This window comes from Geotrypetes seraphini, chromosome 4, assembly GCF_902459505.1.
Source record: "Geotrypetes seraphini chromosome 4, aGeoSer1.1, whole genome shotgun sequence".
Classification (NCBI taxonomy): domain Eukaryota; kingdom Metazoa; phylum Chordata; class Amphibia; order Gymnophiona; family Dermophiidae; genus Geotrypetes; species Geotrypetes seraphini.
Window position 1 is genome coordinate 204,508,132 of NC_047087.1, and position 21,270 is coordinate 204,529,401.

A 21,270-nucleotide genomic window follows, 5' to 3' on the forward strand; every position below is an offset into this window, starting at 1 on the left:
AGCTCCCTCTTGCCCCGATCGTGTCGGGGAGTCGGGGGGGCAAGAGGGCTTGGGCTCCCTCTTGCCCCGATCGTGTCGGGGAGTCGGGGGGGCAAGAGGGCTTGAGCTCCCTCTTGCCCCGATCGTGTCGGGGAGTCGGGGGGGCAAGAGGGCTTGGGCTCCCTCTTGCCCCGATCGTGTCGGGGAGTCGGGGGGGCAAGAGGGCTTGAGCTCCCTCTTGCCCCGATCGTGTCGGGGAGTCGGGGGGGCAAGAGGGCTTGGGCTCCCTCTTGCCCCGATCGTGTCGGGGAGTCGGGGGGGCAAGAGGGCTTGAGCTCCCTCTTGCCCCGATCGTGTCGGGGAGTCGGGGGGGCAAGAGGGCTTGGGCTCCCTCTTGCCCCGATCGTGTCGGGGAGTCGGGGGGGGGCAAGAGGGCTTGGGCTCCCTCTTGCCCCGATCGTGTCGGGGAGTCGGGGGGGGGGGCAAGAGGGAGCCAGGCGGAGAGAGGGCAGTTAAGCGCAGTGCCTGCGCGGAAGGATGCAGCTCGGGCGACTTCGTTGTGTGAAACGAAGTTCGTTGTACGAATCAAGACATAAAGTTCGTTGTGCGCAGCGTTCGCTGTGCGAGGCGTCCGTTATGCGAGGCACCACTGTACTAGGTGACATACCAAAGCAATGGTAGGGAGGGACAGAAGAGCCTGCCCTCAACACCGAGGTCCCAAGAAGCGGCATCGGAACAAGCCACCACATCCACCGGTAAAACCAGATAACAGTATGACGAGAGGATCAATAGCCACCCTTCAAAAGTTATCAGGATGAATCATGCGAGACTCCGCCCATGACACAGCCACACTTCGTCAAGTGGGCATTAAGCAAAATTGGTGGCTGCTTGCTGCAGGCGATGGACATGCGATGGAAATTGCGGAAATGGCCATTTGAATCCATTGAGCGATCAAAGCCTTGGCTGCTGGCCGACCATAGCGAGGCAAAGCAGTCAGGATAAATAGGCAATCAGACAGCCGGAAAATATTAGGCTTGAACTAAACAATGGAGCAAGACTCACCTGACAGCTAACTTGCACAGAATCCGATCCTTTCGCTCAGAGCCTGTGGAAGGAAAGGCAGACAAAGGAACTTCCTGTTTGATATGGAAAGCAGAAACCACTTTCAGATGAAAGGAAGAAGATACAGTAGGGAGAAAATTTCTGCGTCCGGAAAACGGATAAAGGATGCCCTGTACAAAAGAACCTGAAGCCCCAAAAAACACCAGGCAGAGATAATGGTGACCAAAAAGGCAGTCTTGATTGTCGGATCCAGAAGAAAAACATCCTTCAGTGGATTGAATGAGCCTCTCCAAGGCCCTGCAGAATGAGAATGATGTTATGATTCCACAAAGGGAAGTCGCAAACAAAGTGCTCCTCCCAGAAACCTAGACACAGTGGGAGAGCAGTAAGCGATCCAGCGCCTCTGCTCACTCTAAAACAGGGCTGCCCAAGTCCGGACCTCGAGATCTACTGGCAGGCCAGGTTTTCTGGATATCCATATGCACGAGAGAGAATTGCATACCAAGAAGGCAGTGCAGGCAAATCTCTCTCATGCATATTCATTGTGGTTATCCAGAAAACCTGGCTTGCCAGTAGATCTCGAGGACCGGACTTGGGCAGCCCTGCTCTAAAACATGAAAGGCCTGCAACCTGAACTGTAAGGGAGGCCACTGCTAAACCTGTTTCTAGAGTTGGTGAGCTTTGGGCCCTAGTATACCTCTATATAAGGTTTTCTTCGGTACTGCATCTTATGGTGCTGTTTTGTTCTCTTCTTTGAAAAGGCTAGTATTTGCTTGTGATCTGTGGCTGAGGGGTATTTTTTTGGTTTGTTTTTGTTTTTGTTTTAGAGTTGCATTTAGTCCAAGTATTGGAAAGCTTGAATTGGGAACCAAATACATATCTCAGAAGAATGCTTCACTAACATACAATCTATATCTATTATTTCTTGTCTAGGTGGGCTTTATTTTATTTCAGCTTCTTCTACAGAATAGATTTTTGTCTTGAAACATATGGTTGTTGTGAATTTTTTTTTTCTGAACAGTAGAATACTATAGAAATAGTTTAATGTCAAAATCTTGCCATCCATGTAGGAGACTTCTTTAAGCCTAAAAAATAGGCGAAGAAGTGCTTCCTTATCTTTTAGAAATACAAATGTCACTAGAAGCGTTGTATGAACTACCACTTCTTCTTCTGAGGTCTCCAATATTCTAGTTATTTCTATAGGACTTGGCAAATCAACATTAGGTTGGTCGACATCTGAAGAGGAAGAGTTTTTTTTTTTTTACAGAAATAGGTATAAAATATATTTTATGTAGAGGTGGAAGTCCAACTTCAGGGTACTTAAAGATTTCTTTCAAAAATTAATAAAACAATTCTTTTGGGGACATTGTAAGTGTTTTGGGGAAATTCAAAATTCTTAAGTTCAACTGTTTAGTATAATTCTCCATATTTTCCATTTTCCTCAAAAGCACCAATTTATCCTGAATAATTGATGTACAAGTAGACTGGACTGCTTGCACTGAATGTTCTAAAGTTTTTAATTTTCTCCCCTTGAACTTTCAAATCCTCTTCAAACTTCTGCATTTTCACACTTTGGTTTTATACAAGCGATAAGATTCCCAGATACCTTATGGAGGGAGTCCAATGCTGTCCAAATAGATTCCAAAGTGATTTTAGCAGGCCTCTCGAAGGGTTGAAGAGACGGCAATTCCCTTCGCACTTCTGAAATTGCTATAGCTTCCTTTGGTATAGTTGATCTGGCTGTGGAGTCCTGGGGAGCCAGCAAGCCCAATGGCTCTGCAGACAGCATGACTTCCGCTGTATGCGTTGCAGCCAGCATTCCATTTACACCCAGCTATGAAGGAGGCGCTGGTCCTGCGGGGCTGAGCAAGATTCAGCTCCCTAGCTCTGATGCTTCCCTCGAATTGGAGACAATAGGTACACCCCGAGATGAAGATGCGAAGAAGCCGGTGATTGCTCCCTGTCACATTAAGGTAGGCTCTGGTGGTCGGGCTACCGCCACTCTACCTCTTCTTTTAGGCATAATTTCTAAGCTCAAAGAGCTTACTAAAAAAAACAATATCGGGCAGGAGCTGCAATCCCTTCGTCCGACTACCAAGACAAAAAAAGAAGGAAAAGAGTCCTAGAACTGAAAGAAAATGTTAAGACATTGGGGGCAAAATTTCAATTGCATTATCCTTGTAAATGTATAATTTACTTGGATCAAAATACTTAGGTTTTTTATGAACCTTCCCAATTGCAGTTTTTTTGGAAGGGAAAGGAGTGACAATGCAGAGTCCTAATTGATCTCAATCTTCTGGTTTGAATTATAGAAAATAGATGAGCTACTAATTTGATTTCTGTTGTAAATTTTTTGATTTTTCCATTCCCAATGGTATGTGGATTGTTTCTTCCCTTAATGAGGACTATTCAAAAGTTTGTATGTATTTAAATTGGTAAATGAGTTATTTTTTTTTCTTCTTTATAACTAAATTGGGAAAACTTTTGTTTGTTCAATGAGCTTATGTTGTTGAAATTATGATTGATTAAATAAAAAAAAGAAGAAATAGTTTAATGTTCAAAACTCTAACCTGAACTAATTTCCTGATTGAGACAAGACAGCAGTAAGTGGACACTTGTTGCTGATCTGCTGCAAAAATTGATCCATATTTGTCAGTGAAAATACTAAGGCTGTTGAGTTAGAAACAATTTTTGGGTTACTGGAGTCTGAATCAGAGAAAACATGCCAACTCCAGTTCAAACACCTAATAGAGTTAAATTTTATGTCATGCAAATACTATAATGCTTAAATTTTTTATTTCACATATAACTTGATTAACCCTTTTTTCAGGATATGTTTACTTTTAGAATATATTTTAATATCAAGTTCTTTGATTATAAAATGTAATATATTTAATGATATTTATATTAGTGAAAGTGGCACCTAGAGAATGACATGGGGACAAAGTTTCGCTCCATCCCTGTGAACTATCTGATTCCATCTGTTCAAGCCTCAAATGGTTATGATTTTCTATTAAAATCATTTTATTAAAGTATAAGAAAACCAATATTCTATACAACTGTCATTTTATAAATCATAAATACAGAACAAAAATCAACAAAACCCCTGTCTCCCCTCCCCATCAGAAATAGCTCCTCCACTATTGAGGCAATTGGACAAGCCAAATTACTACAAAATATTGCATAGAAAAATCATGCTAACAGAATACTTCAGTCTCACACACAGAACACAAATACCAAACCCATAATAGTTGACCAAAAATGATAAACATAAATTAAACCAAAATACCAAGAAGCCACATCTTGCATGTAGTCCAACACCTATATAGATATAGAAATAAATTAGTTGGAGTCCGAGGCAATACCATAAATAAAGGAGTCATTGAGTCGAAGGTTTTACATACCAACTCCACAGCCCTGGAAAATACTCCATTATTTTCATGGAGGAAATTGATGCTGCATCAAAGTGGGAACATATTTTTGTTATTTTTGCCTTGTTTCACTTTTTGTTTTGTTGCTTATCTTTTGATGTTTGTTTTGGTTTAAGCAATACAGAGTAAAAATGAAAGCACAGAAGACTCTTATGAGAATCACCAGAACACTCCAGACATGAATTACAGAGAGGGTTCATCATTGGAACTTTCCCCATCTGACAGCTCTGATGGAACATACATGTGGGATGAAGAAGGCATGGAACCCATAGGAGATATCCATCCATGTGGAAGCTATGAGTCTTCAGAGATGAATAGCTTGGTATGTATTTGTTCTGGATCTTTTAAGCACTTTTCAATCAAGACCGAAAAGAGTTAGTATGCTGGTTAAATACTGTCCAGAAGCATGATAACTTGCCTGCTGTGGACTGATCAGGCTGCAGTTTGTGGGTGATGGGAGAAGGAAGACTATGGCTCTGGGACATACCCTATTAAAATTGACCTTGATAAATGAGATGTCATTTTCTGTAATCTTAGAATTGAATGTCTGTGTATGGTTTGTTCTCACTTGTTTACACTTCTTATTGGGATCTGAAAAATCACACACTTTTTTTTTTTTTTTTTTTGAAGAAAAATTTTTTGAATATTCCAAGTAAAATGGATTTGATTTATTCACTTTCTATATAATATTTAGCACAACTAAGATGTTAAAGCAGTTAATAGTAATTTCAACCATTAAAAAACAATTAAAACATATAAAGTATAGTTTCTAAAATGGCTCCAACCAAAACATGAAATAATCTTTGAGGATCTCCATTGGTTAATGTGATGGGCCTAGTGTTATAGCTTTCCATTGGATACAGTTGGATCTGATACTTAGAATTTGTCAGTTATCCTTAGACCAGTGATTCCCAACCCTGTCCTGGAGGAACACCAGGCCAATCGGGTTTTCAGGCTAGCCCTAATGAATATGCATGAGAGAGATTTGCATATGATGGAAGTGATAGGCATGCAAATTTGCTTCATGCATATTCATTAGGGCTAGCCTGAAAACCCAATTGGCCTGGTGTTCCTCCAGGACAGGGTTGGGAACCACTGCCTTAGACAAGCAGGCAGCATATTCTCGCATGTGGGTGATATCATCAACAGAGACCGGTACGGACAGTGCAAAAATGTACTGTGACTTTAAGCTTTTGAAGCTTCTAGAGTTCCCACACTGCGCATGCGCGACTGCCTTCCCGCCTGATGTCAGCTCGTGGTTCCTCAGTTTTTCGTTCTCCACGGAGTGAAGAAGTTGGGTTAGACTTTGTCTAACTGCGTTGCCTTCCTCTGGAACATTTTTCATCAGTCTTTTTTTTTTTTTTGGCCTTCAGTCTCAATTTTACTTCCTTTTCTCTCGTTTTATTATATACTAGTCTTATAGCCCGTTACATTAACGGGTGCTAGAATATATGTGTGTGTCTCTCTTTATTTCTTTCTCTCTCTCTCCTTAGCCGCTTTCTTTCTTTCTGTCTTTCTTTTTCCTTGGCTGTCCATCACCACCCCTTGCCTGCTCCCCCTGTCCATTCTCCCTTCCTTTTACCTCCCCTGTGTCCACCACCACCCCTTTACAGGTCTCCTTATGCAGCAGCAGCCATTCTCCCTTTGTTTTACCTCCCCCCTGTCCATCAGCACCTCTTTCCTTCTCCCCCTGTCCAGCAGTAGGCGTCCCTTCCTTTTTCTCCCCCCCTCCTCCTTCTTATCCCTATGATACACTTACCTTGCTCTGCCCGTGATCAGAGGCTTCCGACAGCCGCCCAGTTGCACCCATTGGAAATGTTCCCTCTGCGGCATCCCGCACCCCTCCTGACATGACTCCCACTGTCCCGCACCTGCCCCTGTGTCTTTCTTCTTGTCTTTCTGTGTCCCTTCCTCCGTCTGTCTGTCCAAAGCAGCATTTCCTCCCCCCACACCAGTTCCCTGTTCACCTGCCCCTGTGTGTGTTTTCTTGTCTTTCTGTCTTCCTTCCTCCCTCTGTCTGTCTGTGCAAAGCTGCATTCCCTCCCCCCACACCAGTTCCCTGTGCACCTGCCCCTATGTCTTTCTTCTTGTCTTTCTGTGTCCCTTCCTCCCTCTGTCTGTCTGTCCAAAGCAGCATTCCCTCCCCCCACACCAGTTCCCTGTGCACCTGCCCGTGTCTTTCTTCTTGTCTTTCTGTCTTCCTTCCTCCCTCTGTCTGTCTGTGCAAAGCTTCATTCCCTCCCCCACACCAGTTCCCTGTGCACCTGCCCCTGTGTCTTTCTTATTGTCTTTCTGTGTCCCTTCCTCCCTCTGTCTGTCTGTCCAAAGCAGCATTCCCTCCCCCCACACCAGTTCCCTGTGCACCTGCCCCTGTGTCTTTCTTCTTGTCTTTCTGTCTTCTTTCCTCCCTCTGTCTTTCTGTGCAAAGCTGCATTCCCTCCCCCCACATCAGTTCCCTGTGCCTGCATTAGCGTTTCCTCTACCCTCTTTCCCTTCCCACAGTCGCGACTACAAACGCGGGCCCGAGTCCTTTGCCGCCCCCCCCCTTCCCTTCACTTCCTGCGGGCCCGACTACACATGGCGATTCAAGCAGCGTGTGCAGCACTCTTCACACGCTGCTTCGGGCCCTTCTACTGCCCTAATTTGCTACGGACGTGCCAAAGTAAATCAGGGCAGTAGAAGGGCCCGAAGCAGTGTGTGAAGACTGCTGGACACGCTGCTTGAATCGCCAGTCGGGCCCGCGGTAAGGAAAGGGGGGGGGGGCGGCGGCAAATGAGTCGGGTCTCGGACAGCGGAAAGTTGCTGGGCTCCTCGGTGGGGTCGCGATCCCTCTCCTCCCAGACCCCCCCCCTGGAGGAACGGAGATCGATTTGCCGCCATTTTGAAGATCGTTCTGCCCTGCTCCTTGACTTAGTATATTTTTAAGTTGAAAGACACGGCGGCGATGGCTCCTCTCAAGATCCCCGACTGCATTGGACTTCCGACGCAGGTGAGGATCCTGAGAGGAGCCGCTGCCTGGTCTTTCAACTTAAAAATATAGTAAGGCAAGGAGCAGGGCAGAGCGATGAACATTGATTCCCATAAGATCATCCGCCTCGGGGGAGACAGCCGCCGTGTCCGACATCAGCCTCGGGGGAGGAGAGAGGACTTCAGGCAAGGAGCAGGGCAGATCAAAAAACAGCATGGGCCGACAGCCGCCGTGTCCGACATCCGTCTCAGGGGAGGAGAGAGAGTGTTTCGGGCGTATGAACACTCCTATCTGAGATGCTGTACATCTCACGGAAAACGGACGCACGCGATGGAACTGCGCATGCGCGGCCTAGCGTTTTATTATATTAGATACTAATCTTTAAACCCGTTACATTAACGGGTGCTAGAATAGATGTGTGTGTCTGTCTTTCTTTCCTTCTATTTCTCTCTCTTCTCCTTGGCCGCTTTCTGTGTGTCTGTCTTCCTTTCTTTCTGTGTCTCTCCTTGGCCGCTGTCTGTCTTTTTTTCTGTGTGTCTCTCCTTGTCCACTGTTTGTTTTTTTTCTTTCAATCTCTCTCCCTGTCATTTATCGTGCCCCATCCTACCTTTTTTTTTAATCCCGCGTTGTGTTGGGAATGGCAACTGGCACACAGTAACCGCTGCTGGATTAGGTTAAACCGCCACTCGAAGCAAATCGTCATGCGCACACGTGGCGAACGCACATGCGTCGCACGCTTTACAATTTCTCTGCCGGCCATGGAACTATGGACGCACAGAGCCACGAAGATTGAAATGAGCATGCGCACTAAGGGCATTATTATATAGGATTTTTTAAAATTCTATTTTTCTTTTTTCCCTAATGGCCTTTGGGCCTTCGTGTTCTATCAAAAATTGAATCCTTTGACTTCACTGCACAAGTTTTTCCATCCATGTCAAAGCCAATGAGTGGATCTAAAAAGTATTCCTTGTGTCAACGGCTTATTTCGGTCACTGATCTCCATAACTGGTGTGTTCAATGTCTGGGTCCTGACCACCAGGTGGACACTTGTATTTGTTCTACCCTTCAGAAACATTCTCTCAAGGCTCGATGGCTTCAACAAGAAAAGCTATTTGGACTGGTGATGGCTTCTGGGGATTCATCGATGCCATCAGTCCCGAAAAAGGCACCAGCATCCTCCTCTCCATCAATGTTGGATACTGTTCTTGCATCAGGTAGACTGGCTAAGAAGTTTTCCACTACCCCCATCGGCATCACAGGCATCTTCAGCATCGAGTATCCCCTCAGTGCAGGTGGTGTCATCCATGGGGAGGGCATCCTCATCGAGGTCACCCACCATTGATCAACCTGCAGCACCGATGCCACCAGCTGTTCAGCCAATGGTACCGGTTCCGGTTATCCCAGAACCGTTGTGGGAGATTTTTCTGAATGAGATGAGGGACTTTTTTCGGATGCAAGAGGCACTGATGCTAACCCTTGCTCTCTCGGTACCGGCCCAGTCTGAGCATAGTACACAGTGGCCCAAAGGTACAGACTCCAGTTCTGCATCGAAGCATAGATGGACATAGGCACCTGATTCTGATGCTCCTCCTTCTTAACCTCCTCATCTTCAGACCGGTACCGACGTCACCGAAGGAGTCATTCTTGCAGTTCAAGTCATCGAACTTCCTATTCCAGAAAATAGTACTCTTCACTGATTCCTGAGCAGCATCAAGGTGTTGAAGGGGAGGATACAAATCTTTCTCCTCATAATGCAGATATTGACTTGGAGCCTACATTATCTACACCAGAATCATATGGAATCCCTTCAGACCTGTCTTCCCCCTCCACCAAGGCGTAGATCTGCGTCAGAGGGTCTCATTTACAAAGTACATCAGACAGCTTGGCCTACATTTTATCAGTTAAGCTCGAATCTGATGTAGAGCCTAGAGCGGAATTACTGGAGGCTCTGGACTTTGAACCTCCAAAACAGCTCTTGAAACTATCCTTATATATACTCCTTAAGGAAGCTCATTTTAAGAACTGGTAGGTTCCTCTTTCAATTCCATCTGCTCTTAGAAAAATTGACTCACTTTACAGGATTCAGTCTTGTCCTGGATTTGACAAACCGCAGTTATCTCATCAGTCATTATTGGTTGTGTTCACTCTTAAAAAGTCATCCAGTTCCAGGGTCTATGCTATGGCGCAACCTGGTCGTGAAGGCTTTACAATGAACAAATTTGGTAGAAGAGACAAAGACCGCCGAAGTCTTGGAAACCTCAACTTTCCTTATCCCAGTAGATCAATGTCACCTCTCTTCTTAATCTCTCCAGTGGTGGATGGACTCTACCAACCTTCCCAGAGGCCTGCTTTTTCACATACCTCCTCATCAGAAAGTACTCGTGACAGATGCATCCATATATGCTTGGGGTTCTCACCTGGACAGTCTCAAGACTCGAGGGAAGTATTCTCAGGAGAAGACTCTTCACATCAACCTGCTAGAACTTGGAGCGATCTGCAATGCACTCAGAACATTTCAGGATCATCTCTCCAATCAAGTTCTCCTGATATGCACAGAATCAGGTAGCAATGTACTGCATCAGCAAACAGAGAGAAACAGGATCTTTTCCTCTGTCAAGAAGGCAAGCACATTTTGAATTGGACAATTTCTGGAAACTTGTTTCTCAAAGCCATAAGCGTGCAAGGAAAGCAGAATGCTCTAGCTGACAAACTTAGATACCGTCGACCACACGAATGGACTCTCAACTCTAGAGTTCTGCAATACCTATTCTCCCTTTTGGGGGACTCCTCAGATAGACCTGTTTGTATCTCCCCACAACCACAAGTTGCCATAATTCTGCTTCTGACCATAGTCTCCTCGTCTGGAAGTGGATGCATTTCTTCTGGATTGGACGCAAATTTTCCTGTATGCCTTTCCACCAATCCCTCTCATTTTAAAGACATTAGTCAAACTTGAACAACAATCAGCCACCATGATCCTGATAGCTCCTTGGTGGCCCAGACAAGCATGGTTTTTTTCCCTTCAACTGAGTGCCAAAGATCCAATACCCTTACAAATCGTTTCTTCTCTACTCACTCAATCACGGATCTCTTACATCCCAATCTACATTACTTGCACCTGACAGCTTGGTATCTCTGCCCCTAACTCCATAAGATTTAACCTTTCTGAATCGGTGCAAACTATTAAAGCTGCTTTCAGGAAGCCTTCCACTCAACATTGTTATCAACTTAAATGGACTCGCTTTACTGCGTGGTATGCTCTCCACCATCTAGATCTATCCCCGTCTTTTTCTTCCATCTTGGATTACCTTCTCCATTTATCTAATTCTGAACTGAAAACAACTTATTAGTGACCTCAGTGCTTTCCATACTCCTTTTAATAATAAACCTCTCACCACACTCATTTTATTGTTGCTCGGTTTATGAAGGGACTTCACAATTCCAAATCTCTACTGAAACCTCCTCCAGTTGTCTGGGATCTTAATGTGGTTTTCACCAGTCTCATGAAGATGCCATTCAAACCTTTAGCAGTATCTCATATTAAGTTTCTTACTTAGAAAGTAGTCTTCTTGATTTGTGTCACTTTTGCTCGTCGAGTGAGTAAATTTTGAGCACTTTGCGATTGACCTTTTACAGTGTTTCATTACGACAAGGTAGTTCTCAGAACTCATCCGAAATTCCTTCCTAAGGTAATCACAGACTTTCACCTCAATAAATCCATTGTATTGCTAGTTTTCTTTTCAAAGCCTCTTTCTCATCCTGGAGCAACAGCTCTTCATACTTTGGACTGTAAGCGGGTCTTGGTTTATTTACAAAGCACTAAGACCCACAGATCTTCACCTCAGCTGTTCGTCTCTTTTGATCATAACAGATTGGGTCTCTCTGTAACAAAGAGAAATATTTCTACATGGTTAGTGGCCTGCATCTCATTCTGTTATCCCAGGACAAACAGGCAGCATATTCTCACATATGGGTGATGTCAACCACAGAGCCCCAATGCAGACAGCTTCACAAGCAGACTTGCCTGAAGAACTTTTAGAAAGTTTGCGACTGCCGCACCGTGCATGCACGAGTGCCTTCCCTGAGAAGCCATCGGGTTTTTTGCCTTTTCTGCTGCGGCTTTCGTTCTTTTTTTTCTTTAGAGAGTCGTTGTTTTAACCGTGTCGGTAAAAAAAAATTATTATTATTATTATTATTAGTCTTGTGATGATGGGATCCGTTCCACAGCCGTGTCCCGCGGGATTCGATTTGGCTGCGGCCATCTTTATTTCGATGTCCCGTCCGATCACTGGCTTCAAGAAGTGTAGCCAGTGTCAGCATGCGATCTGTCACTGATCCTCATCATTGGTGTATTCAGTATCTGCATTCGCTGTGCTACACTTCAGAAGAGGTCACTTAAGAAACGTCGAGTTCAATAAGAGAAAATCTTTGGAGGTATGGATTCAGGTAAACCTCCCTCGACACCGTTCATATCTTTTTCAGTGGTAAAGACCTTGGCATCGGTCTCGACTAAAGCAGTCTCGAAGACCAAGCATTGAAGACATCCACAGTCTGTCCAAATCAATGTCTCCTCGTTCAGATATGTTGGCTAAGTCCTCCAAGCTGAGTCTCTGGCCCTTCTACATCGAGGTCTTCCTCACCAGAGGACACGCCTGTACCAAAGATACCAGCTCCATTGGTATCTGTGCCTGTTTTCCAGGACATGCTGGAGGCGTTGCACAAGGAGTTTGGCAATATGCTTGCAAAACTTACTCCGACCTCCACTGCCGTCCAAAGCCTGAGCACTCTTCTATTTCACAAGGTGTTGAGTCCTTGATAATGCCTCGAGACCAGCATGGGCACTCGCCTACTTTACAAGGAGTCAAGTCTTTGAGAGTGCCTCGAGACCAGCATGGGCAATCCTCTAAGGGACAATAAGTTATATCTTCCAGAATGTCTCGACATCGATCCTTATCGAGCTACTCCTCGTTGCATCGCTCCAGGTCACCGAGGTCTCAAACTCCACCTCTCCACCGTTCATCGATGCATTCATTGAGGCAAGTCTCGAGGTCACCTCGACGGGCTCGGGACTCTTCTGAGCATCATCCTTCAAGGCAATACCAGGGTGCTTCCCATTCCGGATCTACCAGACACAGGTCTTCCTCGTCACAACACCGTTCACCGAGGCATTCTTCATTGCCTCAAGGTTCTCCGAGGCCCCGCACCCCTTTATTGTAGCATTCTCCGAAGGAGCAGCATTATCAACTGGTATCTGGTTCCCATGAGTCAAAACCATCATCTCCAGTTCCATCTTCTAAGAGGAAGCGTTCACTTTCTCTTGTTCCTTCCTGGAGCAGGTATTCTTCTACATCGCTTCCTCCTGAATCAGACCTACAATATCAGTACTCATGTGAGGCTTCACCCTCTTTCTCTGCACTCCAGGGATCTCGTACTCCTTCTCATGAAGATATTCCTCAGCTCATCTGGTGTCTTTCACAAAGTTCATTTATCAAATGTCTAAAGATCTGGATATTCCTTTGGAGTCTGATGCAAAATATACTAAAGAAATGTTGGAGGAATTGGAGATGCCTCATCCTCCCAGAGAATCTAGGAATTTGCCTATGAATGGCATTCTTCAACACATGTTGCAGAAGAACCTTGATACACCATATTCCATTCCGGCAGTCCCATCAAAATTGGGTATTGCAGAGTCGTCCGGGCGGGAAAAAGCCTCCACGATCGTTGTTTGGACCAACACTGGAGGGTTAGAATGGAGGGCTCCCTTTCTCTTCCCCATATCTCCCGACCAGGGAAGATTATCAAGTAGTGTCGACCAGACAAGGTAACGGAGCTCCCCTCTCAGGCATCCGCTTCAGACTCCATCTTGATTTTCTCTCTCCCAACAATATCTTTTAGCAGTCCCTACAGTTTGTTATATATTTGATGATACAACACATAAAACAATCTTTTCAATAACCGTACCCACATTGTGGAATGTCTTACCTCTGACCCTGAGACAAGTAAAGAATCTCAACAACTTTAAATCTAATCTCAAAACATTTCTTTCAGAGATGCTTTTGAAATTTATACTTAGCTTTCCTAAAACCTCAGACATCAGGCCTTACATTAAAGATCCCTTTATTCATTTTGCCTCCCCTTTCTTTTATTTTAAGCAATGTATCCTCCCTATCTGCCCATATGTATCATGTTATATCCGTACCGTATCTGTGAATTTATTTGTTCCCTCTATTTTATATATTTTCTAAAACTTTTAATACTTTGTATAAATTGGAAACTGCTTTGTTTATAAAAGCGGTATATCAAGACCTAAATAAACTTGTACTACAAGTAGTAATCTTGCACTTCTTATGGCTTGATAAGGCATGGGCTCCCAGAGTTTTAAGTGAAATGAAAGCTAATGTGTCATGTCAGAAAGATTTGTTCTGTTTTTCATGTATCTTAATACAGACCTATCTACCCAGGGGATTCCAAAGTTCCTTGGGTTAAGCTAGATAATGCTCACATTACTGACATCTGTTGTAAAGCTGTTTTATGCTTTATGGATCAATTTCTGAGATACTACAGCATTATAGTTGTGTGCTGAACAGGCTGTCTGCAGCAGCTGGGCAAGCTTAACCCAATGTTTTCCTATCCCCAGTTTGATTCTTTCTGCATAATTTAATCACCTGATTCTAACTTTAAGACTCTGTATTACTAGCTTCCTTTGTCATGTTGCATCAGTATATCACAAATCTTGCTGGACATACTAATATCAGTGTGTCAAATTATAAACAAATACAAAATCTAAATTATAAACAAATACAAAATCTAAATAAAATTTCATTAGTGGAATAGCCTTATACTTTAGATTTATACTTGCATTTATCACTGCTTTTTGATCCCTGACTTAATTTTGAAATCTTTTCACTTTTGTAGAAGAGAGCAAAATATTGTTTGAGTAGTTATGTTCCTTTTCACCTCACGTTGAAATTGTATATCTCATTTTATCCCAGGACAAGCAGGCAGGTATTCTCACATATGGGTGACGTCATCCGACGGAGTCCCGATGCGGACGCCTCACAAGCAGACTTGCTTGAAAAAACTAGAAGTTTCGAGTCGCCGCACTGGTGCACAGAGCGGCGCGTCTCCTCAGTTATTAGTTTTCCGCGGAGCCGAGAAGTCCGTCTTTTTGGCTCTCTCCAGTTACTTCGTCATTCGTGCCTTCTCTCACCGCGGTTTTTGTTTTATTTTTCTCACAAATCGCTGTATTGTTACTTTTCTTTCTTTTAAAAAAATAAATAAATATTTACTTCCGTCCGTTCGTCCGGTACAGGCCGCGGGCTTCGACTTTGCGTCGGCTGTATTTTTGTCTATGTCCTAGCCTGTTATCGGTTTCAAACGATGTAGCAAGTGCAAGTGCACGATATCTCTCAAGGACCCTCACGGACGCTGCCTCAAGTGCCTTGGGCCGAAGCATCATCCTACCTCGTACCTGCCTTGCCAAACACTTAAGCCTCGTGCTTTTAAGCGTCATTGCATCCTTGTGGATAGCCTCTTCGAGATGGAGTCTACTAATCCCTCAACATCGAAGGTGTCTTTGGCCTCGACCCCCGTTGAAGCCTCTGCTTCCACCTCGAACCTCATCAGACCTTCGTCGTTTGGAGTGGCTCTTGCGTCGACGTCCTCTGCTGCGATATCTTCTCCTGTCTCCTCAGGTCAGATAGTTCAGCACTAGGTTCCGCCAGTGGTGATTAAAGTGTCGAAGCCTCCCAAGTCAAAACACTCTCACACCACTGTGCGGGACCCTTCAGCCAAGGCAGGTGGGCCGGTTTCAGACGCGGTACCCTCCTTGCTGGCTTCGTCCCAGACCTCTTTGGAGGAGCAGATTATTAAGGTCCTCAATAACATGGGACCCACACTGCTCACTCTTCTCCAGCCTGGGCATGCAGCAGTCTCCCGCAAGGTCGAGCCGCCTTTGCCCCGGTCTGATCCTCCACACTCGATGCAGGGAGCGGAGTCTCTGCGAGTGTCTGGTCTGGCTTCCAAGCACGAAACACATGGAGTAGATTCTTTGCGAGTGCATCAACAGGATACCTCACACTCTACAAAGGGTGTCCAGTCTTCGAAAGTGCTTCGAGGCTCCTCCTCCACGCCTATAGATCTTCGATCTTCTGCTTCCGAGATGACCTTTGCTCGGTCCTCGAGATCCAGTTTGAGACACAGTTCTCGACACCACTCGAGGCCTGCTTCAAGGCATTCTTCCAGACATCATTCCTCGAAGCCTCGACAAGCCCTCGACGAGCCCTCAGGCCTCGACAAGACCACTAACTCCTCGTTCCAGATCTCCGATGCCGGCCCTCGAGGATATTCCAATTTCCAGTGCCTCATTCAAGTCTCCAGGTTCCTTTGCAACATGGTTTCCTGCCGAGGCTTCTTCTTCTTCGACTCCAGCTGCCTCAACGTCCTCGAGTCCTTCTCGATGCCGTGCAACTGCAGATCAGTTATCTTTCTCCTCTTTTTTGAAACAGATGGCTGTGGACTTGAGGGTTCCATTGGACACTGGCTCTATATATTCTAAAGAATACCTCGAGGTCATGCATCTTCCTCAACCTCCGGCTGAATCTCTTAAGCTTCCACTACATAAGCTTCTCGATCAAACTTTTACTAGATGCATGGAGACTCCTTTTTCCATTCCAGCAGTTCCAGGAAAGTTGGACGCCAGATATAAAATGGTGCATCATAAAGGCTTTGACAACTCCCAGTTGTCTCATCAATCCCTGCTTGTAGAATCCTGTTTAAAGAGATCCCATCCTTCCAGGGTTTATGCCACAGTTCCTCCTGGCAGGGAAGGAAAAACCATGGATAAATTTGAACGTCGCATCTACCAGAATGCTATGATGTCTTCTAGGGTCCTTAATTATAATTTTTATTTTATCACTTATTTTGAATTTCTTTTGTCTCTTTTGCCAAAATTTTTGAGTTACTTGGATGATAACATGCATTTTGAGTTTCAAGAAGTCATTGCTTCTTTCTCTCAGTTACGTCTTCATCTTCTGCAATCATTTTATGATGCCTTTGAGCTCTCTGCCTGAGCAGCGGCTTGCTCTGTGGTCATGCGTCGTCTAGCCTGGCTTTGCACCATTGACATGAACTCTAATCTTAAGGACCGCCTAGCGAATATTCTTTGTGAGGGCAATGACCTTTTTGATGAATCCATCGAGGCAGCCACCAAGAAATTGTCTGACCATGCTAAATCCTTTGCCTCCATAGTCAGACCTAAACCTAAGCCAGCTCCTTCTAGGCCTACACGCCCTCCTGTTATCTATCAGAGGCATTTTCCTCCAAAGCCAGCGTCTTACACTCGCCCTCCTTTGAAGAAACAGCCGCCTCAGTAACAACAGAAACCTCAACCTTCTGCTGCACCTAAGGCTTCTCAGCCTTTTTGTCTGTTTACAACAGCGCATAACCTCCATCGTTCTGTCTCTGACTCCCTTTCCACCTATAGGAGGTCGTCTCCATCATTTTTACAACAGATGGACGGTCATTACATCCGACCTCTGGGTACTTACCATCATAAGGGAAGGATACTCTTCATTTCACTCAGGTTGCACCAGAGCTTCCTCCAAGAGAGTATCCACCCATCCCAGACCGCCCTTCTTCTTCAGGAAGCTCAAGCTCTGCTTCGTCTCCATGCCAGTTCCCTTGGAACAGCAGAACAGGGGGTTTACTCCCGTTACTTCCTTGTTCCGAAGAAGACGGGCGATCTGCGACCTATTTTGGATCTCAGGGCTCTCAACAAATTTTTGGTCAAAGAAAAGTTTTGCATGTTATCCCTGGCATCTCTATATCCCCTTCTCCAGCAGAACGACTGGTTATGCTCTCTGGATCTCAAGGAGGCCTATACTCATATCCCCATTCATCCGGCCTCCCGTCAATACCTCAGATTTCGGGTGGGGAATCTGTATTTTCAATACAGAGTTTTACCCTTCGGCCTGGCCTCTTCTCCCAGAGTGTTCACCAAGTGCCTGGTTGTGGTAGCGGCAGCTCTACGGAACCATGGTCTTCAGGTATTTCTCTACCTCGATGACTGGCTCATCAAAGATTCCACATCTCAAGGGGTTATTGTAGCGACCCAATGGACTACTTGGTTCCTACAAAGTTTGGGATTCGAAATCAATTTTCCCAAATTTCATCTTCAGCCCTCACAGAATCTACACTTCATCGGAGCTTTTCTCGATACTATCCATCTCAGAGCGTACCTTCCACAACAATGTCTGGAAGCTCTTCTTCATCTCTGTCATACAGTGTCTTCCCGCTCTTCAATCCCAGCGAGACACATGATGGTACTTTTGGGTCACATGGCCTCCACAGTACACGTGACTCCTTTTGCCAGACTTCACCTCAGAATTCCTCAGTGGACCCTGGCATCTCAATGGACGCAGGCCTGCAATCCTCTTTCCCGACACATCACAGTTGCTCCTTCTTTCAAGAAGTCTCTCCGTTGGTGGATGCTCTCTTCCAATCTTTCCAGAGGCTTGCTTTTTCAACAGCCCCCTCATCAGAAGGTCCTCACGACAGATTCGTCGACCTACGCTTGGGGCGCTCATCTCGATGGTCTCCGTACTCAAGGCCTCTGGACCAGTATGGATCATCAGTGTCGTATCGATCAGTTGGAACTCAGAGCGATCCTCAAAGCTCTCCATGCTTTTCAACATCTCCTTCACGACACGGTGGTCCTCGTCCGCACTGACAACCAAGTCGCCATGTATTATATCAACAAACAGGGAGGGATGGGATCTGCCTCCCTCTGTCAAGAAGCTCTGGAGGTTTGGGACTGGGCTATCCGTCACAACACCTTCCTCAAAGCTGTCTATACTCAAGGGGCTCAGAATTGCTTGGCGGACAACTTGAGTCGTCTCCAACCTCACGAATGAACTCTCCATTCCTCATCTCTTCATCACATTTTCTCGCAGTGGGGAACACCTCAGATAGATCTCTTTGCAGCTCCCCACAACTTCAGACTGCCTCAGTTCTGCTCCAGGATATACTCTCCTCACCGCCTTGAGGCAGATGCTTTTCTTCTGGAATCTGTTTCTCTACGTATTTCCTCCATTCCTTCTCATTCTCAAGACTCTAGTCAAATTGAAGAACGATCATGCCACCATGATTCTAATTGCTCCTCGGTGGCCGAGACAACCATGGTACTCCCTTCTACTTCAACTCAGCAGGAGGGAACCATACCTTCTACCAGTTTTTCCTTCTCTGCTCTCACAGAGTCAAGGATCTCTGCTTCATCCCAACCTGCAGTCTCTACACCTGACAGCCTGGTACCTTTTCAACATAACCCCTCTTCAGTTTTCTCAATCTGTCAGAGATGTTTTAGAAGCTTCTAGAAAGCTTACAACTAGACAATGCTATCACCAAAAATGGACTAGATTTTCTACATGGTGTTTCTTTCATCATAAGGAGCCTCAACATTCCTCCTTATCTGATTTAGATTATCTTTTGCACCTATCCAACTCTGGACTCAAGTCTACATCCATACGAGTCCATCTCAGTGCAATTGCATCTTTTCATCAGCCTTTTGAAGGGAAACTGTCAGTTTGAAAGTGGCCCCCACAATATTAGGTGGTAGGGGTTAAGTGAAAGGCGTACTGACAAACGCCAGGTCCCAGGTTCAGTTCCTTCACAGAAGTTTCATTAGGGATAGAATCAAATAAGAAGCACAGCCAGGGGTGATTATATAAAGAATATATTATAGAAATAGTCTTACAGAAAAGTAATATTTATAAGCATTACAATTAAGCAGAGAGCATTACACTTAAGCAGAGAGCAAGCAGTCTCACTGCCTTACAGAGGTCAGAGGTAAAGAGGGACATAGAAGCTTGTAGTTCTAGGAAGATTCGTGTTCCATAGATAAAGGGAAGGATAGACCGAGAGAAGGGGAGCCAAGACAGAACCAGAGTGCCAAGCAAAGAGCCAAGAGGTAGTTAGATAGAAAGAGAGAGAGGTCCCTTGATAGAGCAGAGAGCAGGCTTTTATACCTTGGAATCTTATTCTGAATAGAGAAAATATTGTATCTCCCAGTATCTTTCTGTTTAGAATTTGTAAACTGTTTGAGACAATGGTTAATTTAATTAACAAAGGAGGGTGAGAAACCTGATGGGATTAAGTCTCTGGCTTGATCTGTGCACCATTATCCTAAGCACCCTCTTAATCAGGCATTAACACCTTTTAGCTAGCCATGATTCAAGCAGGGCTACTTGAAACTTAAAATATATCAATCAGGGCTACTTAAAACAGTTTCCCTGCACTAAGGGTCTATCTGCCTTCCCATGCCAGGGTCAGATTGATATAATCTCCCAGAGGCCTCTAGGCTGACATCTCCCATAATTTTTTTATTTTTATTTTTATTCTTTGAAATGAGGGCAAGCTTGTGGTACCCTTGCTTACCTCCAACAGTACGTCCCCTGTCTTGCAGAATCTCCAAGCTATGAAGATAGGTTGTAAACAGTTCCCATTACGAGTTCAAACCTCTGTCTTAGGTCGTATAGGCCATAATCTGGGCGGGGATCCCAGTATGCCTATATCTTACCCGTCGTTGAGCGAGTGAACGTACATAAGGGGTGTAGCTTTTTCAGGAGGTTCAGGTATAAAGGTACCAAGATGTCATAAGAGAGAGTATCTAAGTATGGGATATGGGATAATATTATATCTGACCCTGGTAATGGTCATGCAATAGGCCATGCCAAATTAAAACCAAATTAGGACCAAATTAGCAAGTGTCAGAAAAGATACTGGAAATACATGTATAACTGCCTTAAAAGTTAGAAGGAAGCTTGTATGATAAGCGTTGTAAAGAAATGTACATGTGTTTCACTTTACAGCAAAGAAAAATCATAATAATACATAACAAAATTTGTACAATAATTAAGATAATGATAGGGTGAATTAAAACATTAAATACGTGGTTTGCAGTGGGCGAATACCCAAAGAAAAGTTCCCAAACTGAGACATGAGCGTCTTGTATTAAATTTTGTGCAATCGGTCCATTTTTAAAAGTGATAGTATGAATCACTTCTTTGGAAGTTTTCTTAAGTTGTTCAATGTAAGTATGGAGTTCAGTAAAGTTCAGCAGCTTGTGGAATGTCTCATTCCCCATTCCAAGAAGTAGTGGATGTACAGCATAAGAAATAAAGTCTGGAATGTCCATAGAATAGGTTAAATAGGAGGAATTGTACAGCAAAGCGTTCTTAGGAAGGTGGCTATATCCGATGAACAGGAAACATTGTGTACAGCATGTGTGGAAAAGTCTTTGCAGTCAGGGTGCATGAAGATGAATTAGTCCAGCAGGAACCGGCAGTCTCTTTAAACTGATGGGGTTCACACTTGAAATGAAAGGATGTTTGCACAGGATCTGATGTTTGCACAGGATCAGTCAAGTCACTGGAAACTGGTGGTGTTCGCCCTTGAGATGAAATGATGTCTGTGCATACAGGGAGGGATTTGAAAAGAGTCCCGATATCATTCAGCAGCTGTACTCCAGTGTGATCCAAATAAGATATAGAAAATGGAAGAGAAAACATGTTGCCTGTACTGAATGTAGAGAGAGAGAAACCAGGTTGCCTGTACTGAATGCATAGAGAGAGAGAGAGAGAGAGACTAGTTGCCTGTACTGAATGTGGCAACATGTAGTTATGGCAAAAGACAGACAATAATCAGGTACTTAAGGTTCTTAATCAGACATTCCAAAAAGATATGTTTTTGTGTGCTGCATATAACTTATGGCAATTCAGAGAAACCATAATTCTGTACTGAATGTATATATAAAAAAAATTGTCAGAAATGTGT

At 44.6% G+C, this 21,270-nt stretch overlaps 1 protein-coding gene across 8 annotated transcripts in view; it reads left to right on the top strand.

Annotated features, from left to right (window-relative positions):
• The window catches only part of CCSER2 (coiled-coil serine rich protein 2), a 296,048-nt gene that overhangs the window by 80,872 nt on the left and 193,906 nt on the right, over positions 1 to 21,270 (top strand). For all 8 annotated transcript variants that reach the window (XM_033940825.1, XM_033940821.1, XM_033940822.1 and 5 more), the window contains exon 3: positions 4,589 to 4,794. In XM_033940825.1, coding sequence (XP_033796716.1) covers positions 4,589 to 4,794 — 206 coding nt within the window. The remainder of the gene's footprint in view (positions 1 to 4,588; positions 4,795 to 21,270) is intronic.